The sequence below is a fragment of the Euleptes europaea genome, chromosome 1 (genome assembly GCF_029931775.1).
Source record: "Euleptes europaea isolate rEulEur1 chromosome 1, rEulEur1.hap1, whole genome shotgun sequence".
NCBI lineage: Eukaryota > Metazoa > Chordata > Lepidosauria > Squamata > Sphaerodactylidae > Euleptes > Euleptes europaea.
In genome coordinates, this window is record NC_079312.1 from 48,862,609 (window position 1) to 48,871,712 (window position 9,104).

Consider the following 9,104-nt stretch of genomic DNA (forward strand, 5'->3'; position numbering starts at 1 on the left):
TTCCTTGCCCTGAATCTTTTCTTCCCTATAGCTTCTATTCCTTCGCATTTCTTTGGGATTTGCATTATTTATCTTCTATTGAAACATGCTTTCAGATTTGCTGCAATGTGGTCTAGCTGCTGTGCCAGTAAAACCCCTTGCTTGCCTATTTCAGTATTTAACAAGGCTGTTATCCATTATGTTTAGTCTCTAATGGTGAAATTCATATTTGGCTTGTAAGTCGGTGAGGCCTGTTACAGAATGCTGCATGTAGTTAGCTGTCTTCTTGTAGTTGGTTCCGGGTTGTGCGTTTCTCTCTGGCTAGGCAGGGACAGGACTGTCGTGTTGCATAAATGAGTTGTATGCTAATTCCTTTTACAGTTATATGGTCGATGCTGCAGATCGTGAAAAAATAGAAGCATCTAGAAATGAGCTGCACAATTTACTAGACAAACCACAGCTACAAGGAATTCCTGTGAGTAGTAGAAATCCCATGTGAAAATGACACCCAAGGCGAAAGCTTGTAAAATAAGGAAAGCTGTTACTTAGAGAGGCAGCTTTGGATAGTCACTGGCTCCATGTATGCCCCTTTAAGCGTTGACGTGGAAGGTGCTAGTGTGAGAAGTAGCGTTTTTTAAAAAACACAACCCTGATGTATTATGTAAATCAGTTTTTAATCAGACAGTGAGCATTCTGCTTCCCTAGAGGGAAGCAGAAGAGTTTGTTCTGGCCAATGGTGAATAAATATTCCAAAAGAGGAAGGATAAAACTGCTTGCTTGTACTCAGAATGACAATTTCTGATTGACTAATCACTAGCAGACATGGGAATGAGTGAGCTTTCACATCCTGCGCCTGGTCTGTACTGCTCACACATCACCTCCTGAAGTCTTCTCCTTCAACTGTTGAGTTGCATGCCATGGGACTTACTGGCATTTTGTTTATTTAAAACATTTATTAGCTGCCTTTCCTCCTTCTAGAGCTCAAGGCTGCCTACAACATAGATAAAACGCACAAAATAAAATACGTATTCAAACCAAAATTTAAAATCACAACTCAGGACTACTAGTAGACTTAATCAGATGTGGTTGTGAATACGATAGTGAGGACTGGTTGTGGGAAAGCCAAGCATGTAATTCTGCCTGCTTTTGCAGCACTGTGCAACTAATGATCTGTTCCATAGCTGAACAGAGTAGAGATGAACCACATCCAGGCAGTTGTGGGGGGGAATTGTATATGAACATTCTACATGCTAAAGTATAACTATCCTACTTTGGTCTCTGGTAAAATTTCCAGAGGCTGCTACAACACATCGATATGAGAAGTATTCAAATGAAATTACTTTCTCGTGCTTGCTCTGGGTTGCAACAAATTGATCGATGGCCTCTTTAAGTAGAACGTAATAAGCTGCTTTCCTTGTAGGAAGAGGCAAGATGCAATTAAATGTTTTCTCTTTTAAGGTTCTAGTGCTTGGAAACAAGAGAGACCTTCCTAGTGCTTTGGATGAGAAGCAACTTATTGAAAAAATGTAAGTCATTAAGCAAACTTCCTTTAAGATTCTCCACACTGTTCCTTGCCACTTATGAAAGTTGATATGGTTATACACATGTTGTAGATCAGTGGTACTCACTCTGTGGCTTACCATCAACAAAGAGAGCCATGTAACTGTTGTGTGCCCTGCACGCTACCATACCAAACACGCACAATGATAAGATAGTTGTAATAAAAAATATGTAACTGATCTATAATTACCAGGGTGTCTTTGTGCACGTCTTTCCTCATCACTGTTCAACCTTAGTCAGCCCTTGTGTATCTGGAGTGAGGTGAAGGGCTTCCATCTCTGCCTTCTTGCTCTCTCCTCAGCATGAGGCATAGCAGCTCAGGAGAGAAAAGGAGACTGTCAGGGTGCCCGAAGATGCTGGGATGAGACTGCAGAGGCTGCAGAGTGGGATGGCGGGGGAGGTTGTGGGAGAGGAGGGAGTCTTTACTTCCATCCCTAGAATGGGGACCACAGGTCATGGAGGCTCTCATCTTACTCATCCTCCAGTCACACCTGTGCCAGTTTTTAAGGTGGGAACTACCTGCCAACCACAAGCCTTACTGGATGATAACTTTATTCACTTTTCCTGGGATGTTGGTCAGGTGCCACATTGGTGAACAGTGCTCAGAAGAGAGACGTCTCTCTTGAGCCACTGAGTTTCAATGGTGTAGAAACTACTTTGATATGTGTCTCCTGGGAAGAGTAACAGAGTATTCTAGTAGACTTCATTTAATGTGCTTTGGTATTCTTTAAAAGTATTGCTTGCCAAACGATAACCGAAGCTCGATAAAACAACTTTTTATCTGCTTCTTCTCCTACAGGAACCTGGCTGCTATTCAAGACAGAGAAATTTGCTGCTACTCTATTTCCTGCAAAGAAAAGGACAATATAGGTAATTACCATCCTGAAATGCTAGTAGTTACTAGAAGCAGAAACTGTTGCCAAAGATGTAGGCATTTAGCAAACACTTGCTAATAGGAATTGTAACATAATGCAGGTTTATAACTTCTGCTCTGTATGTTCTTTTAATTTACTTGCATAAAATAAAACAGTGTATCATACAGAAGAAATAGGCAGTATCATTCACAATGGTTCTGAGCTTAAAATATTGTGATTGAGAATGATGTCTTTATGAGTGATGTCATCATGGTGAGATGTGTTTCCGTTGGAATACAGCTAACTGGTGGGTGACAAGTGTCAGTTTCCCCTTGGCCTAGGACAGTTGGGTCATTATGTGGGAGTTCCTATGGGATAAGGGATGTTTTGTGTTCATACAGTTTCCAAGGTTGGGATCTTCTTTGTACTTGGAAACGTCCAATTGAAATCAGTGGATACTGCTTGTAAGTAAAGCCAATCCAGAGAGGTGCCCAGTGATTATTACCCATGAAGCATGCCCTGTACTGACTCTGGCCATTAGATCATTTAGTTCAGTATTGCCTTCTCTGACTGGCAGCAGACCTCTGGGATCTCAAGGGCCTTTCAGAATACCTGATACTGCACTGGGGAGTGCCAGCAAATGAATTTTTGTGCCCAAAACAAGCGCTGTGCCTCACCCTTAAGGGCTGAGGTTCCAGTGCATCCTCTATCTTTAGTCCTCTCTGCCGCACTTCTATAGACCAATTAAGTATTCTTGTTAACCTAGCTGAGAACACTCCTGTAATTTTATCTAGCATACCACTTTGTAAGGCTAAAAGTAGTACTTCGGAGATGTAAAGGACCACAAAACACTGAGTGAGCTAAAATGGTTCAGTGCCAGATTAACCTGCTGCCCTGATCCTTAAGCAGAGGGAAGGGCATTGCAGTCCTGCTTGCCAAGTTATATCGTCTTGAAAGGCCTTTGAGATGAATTTCTGTCATGGTTAATCAGCTGCTAGGAACACTGTTACCTGTAGGTTTTGTGTACAACTGAAATGTATGGAGACATGGTAGAATGTGGGGGAGGATGCTCCCTTCGTTGTGCGGGTCCTGGTTTTTAAACCAAAGAAGCAGAAACAAGCTTGGATTTTCAGCTGCTGCGAATAGGTTAGCTTAAGCCAACTGACCAATGTTGCTCTTTCCTAGATATCACACTTCAGTGGCTTATTCAGCACTCAAAATCTAGAAGAAGCTGAAATCTTGCCGAAGACTCCCCAGTTGGCCGTAATCTCAATTATCTACTCCCTCCATGATGAAACGTTACCCAGGATAGCCCTCCTGTATCCAAGGAATTGCCTTTTTTTCACAGTTCATGCCTCATGTGCACTGCTGAAGACTTATATTCCTACTTCTGTCATAAAGAATTGCCTAGAGTTGTCATGAGTTGTGCAGACGTTTTTAAGTTCATCTAAACAGTGGCAGTGGGTGCTTTTTAAAAAAAGAGATAAAAAGCTACCGTTAAAGTGTATTGCTGCTCTGGTTATCCTGAGCTAGATTTTTTTTTATATTTGATTTTCAGCAAACTTATTTAATTATTGTATTTAGTGGCTCATTGAAGATGCTGACTGAGGGCAGCATGAGGGTTCTAGCACCACTTCCTGTGCTTAAAGCTTTTCAAACACCGTTTAAATGGGATACTAACTTGTCTCTCAGATGCATGTGAAATGTATTGTAAAATGGTTTTGCAATGGAGAGTGCCAGGCACTAGATATTAAATCACTAAGTAACTTATGCTCTTTCAAGTTGTATAGTAGTCTCATCCCAATGAAACAGAAAAGGTCACACTCTTGTTTTGTATTTGCTGTTCGTTGCTAATAAAATTTCCGGTCCCATATAAAGTGAAGGGAAATGTGGAATAGAGGTCCTAAAATGAAAGCTTTCGAAAGTTGGACATTGAAGTAGGTGAAACCGACTTTTAAGAACCTCTGGCTAGATTAACAATCCCACTTTGTTGGTGTTGCACTGGTTCCTGGCTCAAGACATTCTGTATTCCTGTCTGGCTTGTCCTTTCTTCCATTCATGGAATATCTGTACACAGTTGCCCTTGGTGCTAGGAAACACCTAGGCTATTTGTGACAACTCTAGATCTGCCTTCTCTTTTGATGTGTAATCATGTGTAAAGTCCACAGGCTGTGAAATGCTTTACGGCGTCTCGGAGCTCAAGAGAATCCATGAACTGATCTGTTTCCTGGTTAGCTTCTACAGTATAGAGACATACAAACTGAAAACTGTAACAGTTCTCTTGTAGCTTTACCTTCTTGGCAGTGTCAATATTTAAAGGGACAGTTCTTCAGGCTGGTTTTGTTCCTACAGTAATGTTAATGTACCCCACTGCGTGCATATAAATATATGGGATACCTGCTTGTGTTGCCTTCCACTGTGTGGTGTTTGGTTTTTTAAAAAAACAGCACTTGCATGTAGACTCGAATGCTACACTTTCACAATCATTGTTTAATACATCTTCAACATACTTAGGGGTATGTTCACACTGTATGCCCGATGTGTTCAGAGGGTGAGTTTGAAGGAGAAGGTGTTTCATATTGGCCCAGGCACTGCATCTGTATCAAGTGCAGTGTGATTCCCCTGTGCTGCCCTTCATTTGTTGCAACATGTCTCTAACCTTGTACAAGCATCCCTGTGTTAACCCATAAGGGCCTTTTGCTGGAAGTCAACAGATCCCACGTTAGAGTAGGGCACGGGATGTCACTGTTTTGTTAGATGCTGAGAGGTAAGAGAGCTGGGATCATGAAGCAACTGCCAATCTATCCTAGTGTGTGTGGCAGCAATCACAAGTGCTGTGTGCGAGTTCTGATACCAAGTTACAGCAGCTTTGTCACCGGCGTTGGACCAAGCTGACCCACACGCTTCGATTTATATTACCACGGCCTTACTGTTCCCATACCAGTTATTGCACTGTTGCACAGACACTCTGCTGCCTTCACTTGCAAACCAAGCTTGCATTTTAAATTGCTGTGTGCTTCAATCAATCCTGTAATCTTGTTGGTGCTGTAGAGAAGGGTTAGTAACTTACTACTGTATTTATCAGTTCACTGTGGACTTCTATACTTTGCTAGAGCATCTCTGCTTGTGCCTAAGATAAGAAAGTTGAACTAGAATGTGTCACCCTTTCCTGTGGGAATTTAATTACTGTCTAGGTAATTGGCCTATTGCTGAACTCAATGTGTGTGTGTGTGTGTGTGTTTTTTTGGGGGGGTGTTCAGTGTATATTTCACTGCTTTCAGCATTTGACATTCTGACACCAGAACAAGTTTTTAACCTGTGCATTAATCATTGCATGTTAGCAACTGATACATTTACCAAACTTTGTAAATATGTGAATTTTTTTATTTGGGTAGATTGCATTTTGTTGGTTTACTGCTCTTCAGCTTTATCCAATAAACTTACATTTTCAGGGTCATGTTGACATGTACGTAACTTGACTCTTCAAGGTCTGTTGTATGACTGCTTGAAATATGGTAAGAGTGCAAACTTTTGAAAGTTGCCTAGGCCTCCTACTCCATTTTGAGTATCATCTTACAGTTATTAGTGCCCATAGTAGCTAGAATACTGACTAACCCTCGAAGCTGTCCTTTTTGTACTCTGGGACAGGGAGAAGCCCTAAACTAACAGCTCATTGCTGCGACCGGGGACAACATAGCCGAGGTGCTGCCACAGTACATCTAAAGGGGTATCCCAGCTGCCACAAGACTTTAAAAAGCTTTTATTAAAGTTTTTTTAAAAAATGGGGCTTCCCCCACATAGAAAACAGCAATGTTGTGTCAGGAAAAACCTGGAGGGACTTTGGAAGCTGACTACTGTCAGCTCCACCCCCAGGAACACTGCCCTACACCGGCACTGCATTTCTCTTCCTGGGTTTAGGTCCCAGAGAGACGGCGTGCAGCTCTGAGGTGCCCAGGTGCCAACGGAACTGCCCCCGTTGCCAGAGTGCCTTTTATTCCATGATAAGAGGCCACTTACACTGGCGATGGGGTCATACTGCCTCCAGAGCCCTTTCAGCCCCCGACCTCAGGAATGGGTTGATACTGTCGAAAGTATCTAACTTCATTCCTGTATTATACTTCTATAGTTGTTTGGGGGAAAAAAGGAAATTTGGGCTTTGTTAATGATTTCAGGGGGGTAGTGTGCAGCAGGACTAGAAAAAGGACAAATATAGCAACTTCTTAGAACGTGTGTGTCTGTGTATTGGTAATAATCACGCTTGCAAGAACAACCAGTTCTCGTTACTTGCAGATTGTCCTTTCATAGACATTAACTTTGTAGATTCCTTGAGTGAAGAGGGTTTTTAACCAAGAGGTAGAAGGAAGCTGCTGCTTGTTCACAATCATTAGAAGTTGAGTGCAGATCTTTGAACCATTCTGTTCTTGCAGAAGTGATCCAGGGTAAAGGAGCTTGACTGTCAGTGAAAATGCTTGTGTTGAGTTTGGTAAGTTCTGATGCTGTGCCAGAACTTGAACAAGAAACATTGTTTAGCATGCTAATCTATTTAGAGTCCTATGTGGGGCATGTCTGTTGCCTATCACAAAGGTTCTACGACAAAAATGGCTTGAATTGGTCTGCAGCCTTTGTAATTCCATCACTAGGTATTACAGAGGCTAAGCCTTAGTGGTTGAAGAATTAACACAGTGTTTCCAGGGGAGATTATTTTGTTCATTAGCTGTGAAAAGCTTGATTGAATTAATCCTTCGTGGGTCACATGCTCAAAGTCCAATCAAGGCATCCCACTTCAATTATGTAAATGTGGGTTCATTCTTATGTCAGAAGTTACGCTGGGCAAGTGAGTGCTTTACCAAGACTAGTGAAGAATTAGGGTATTTGGCATGCACGAGGGATCTCTTGTCTTACAGAGCTATTCAGCAAATAAAGCTTATGCAGTAATAGTACATTAGTGCTTTCCTCTGGGGGGCGAGCTTGGAAACAAACACGAAATCTTGATCATCCATTTAGGAAGAAGTTGGTAAGTATAATTCAGTGTATGATGTCCAGCTGAAGGAATAAGAGCTTTTGGCTGAACATTAATGTGTGCTAGAACAACATACAGTAAAAGCCTTGTTATCCAGCACTTGATAATGCAAAATGCTCACTTAACCAGCATCACCCAGAGGGCAAACTACTCCCTCCAGTTACTATACCCTGTATCTTTAGGTACATTCATGCCTTGCTTCCAGCTCTTTGGATGGTCAACTTGATGCCTGCCACTGATGTCATTCTTGGGTGCCTCCTTCCCCTAAGCTTATCTTGAGCTCTTATGATAGTTGCCATGGCATTTGCAATGGAGTGAAGTTTGGTTGCTGTGGATTCCTTTGGGTAGGGTGGGGGGGGAGACCAATAAGTCTGAGTATCCGGCACATTTGATTAACCAGCAACCCCCTTTGTCCATGAGTGTTGGATAGTGAAGCTTTTGCTGTATATCAGTTGCAAGCTAACATGAAGAAAAAGGAGTTGAATGGGATATATGAGGGATCAGGCAAAGAGAGGCAGCTAGAGGTAAGACTATCTTGGAGCCCTAGCAATTTAACCCTGCCTTTAATTTGCTTTTCTCTGAATTGCTAATCTGGCCATTTCACACTGAGCATTGATGTGTTATAGTATAGTAATTACTTTGGAATAGATTGGTCTGATAGACTAGGTCAGTATTATAAGTGCTTGGGAGGCTAAATCAGAAGTGACCTCAGGTGCTGATATTAGAGTTGTAGATTTCACTTGTACCGGCCATGTTGCTCCTGTTCCACTTAAAAACCAATGTGCAATTTAACTGAGAACTGCAGTAAGTGGTAATTGATTCCTGTCAAGGCAGAAGAGTGGTAAAATGGCTGGCATGTTGACAGGGATAAACTTAACCAAGTAATGCTTATAGAAATTCATGTACAGACAGCCTTCATATAAGAAGGCTTAAAAACATGCCCTACAATGCAGTGAAGTGTCTGGATCTGTGCTTAGCTGCAGAACAAGCTGGCCTTCATCTTAATTGCAAAGTAGTATTTGTGTGTACAAACCCAAAGGTTGTACTGGGTACCTAAAGTACATGCATATAACCTGCCTTGAGTTTCACAATAAAAGAGGGGGAGAGGTTTATAAATTCAAAAGCACTCCAGTATGCGCTTGGAATTTCAGCAAAAGTCAAGTTGCTAACAACTTGCATCACTGTACTGTTAGGTTTTGAAAAGTAACCGGGTTTATTTTTGAACACCCTGTCCTCACTAAGCAACTAACATGCATAATATCCTACACTTCATAGTATGTTTAAGTATGTATTCCTTGCATGTTGTTTTGATTGCTCTAATCCCAAAACTCTACACAGCAAGACTTTGGGAGTTGTGTGTGTGTGTTAAGTACCGTCAAGTCGCTTCCGACTCATGGCGACCCTATGAATGATAGTCCTCCAAAATGTCCTATCTTTGACAGCCTTGTTCAGATCTTGCAAATTGAAGGCTGTGGCTTCCTTTATTGAGTCCATCCATCTCGTGTTGGGTCTTCCACTTTTCCTGCTGCCCTCAACTTTTCCTAGCATGACTGTCTTTTCCAGTGACTCTTGTAGTCTCATGACATGACCAAAATATGACAGCCTCAGTTTAGTCATTTTAGCTTCTAGGGTCAGTTCAGGCTTGATCTATAACCCACTGATTTGTTTTTTTGGCAGTCCACGGAATCCGT

The 9,104-nt window shown here is 41.9% G+C and overlaps 1 protein-coding gene across 1 annotated transcript in view; it reads left to right on the forward strand.

Moving 5' to 3' along the window:
* Positions 1 to 3,877, forward strand: part of ARL8B (ADP ribosylation factor like GTPase 8B) — a 28,751-nt gene extending 24,874 nt beyond the window's left edge. Inside the window, exons 4-7 of the mRNA XM_056855240.1 lie at positions 361 to 454; positions 1,438 to 1,505; positions 2,339 to 2,409; positions 3,579 to 3,877. Coding sequence (XP_056711218.1) covers positions 361 to 454; positions 1,438 to 1,505; positions 2,339 to 2,409; positions 3,579 to 3,628 — 283 coding nt within the window. The 3' untranslated portion in view covers positions 3,629 to 3,877. The remainder of the gene's footprint in view (positions 1 to 360; positions 455 to 1,437; positions 1,506 to 2,338; positions 2,410 to 3,578) is intronic.
* Positions 3,878 to 9,104: the final 5,227 nt, after the last annotated feature.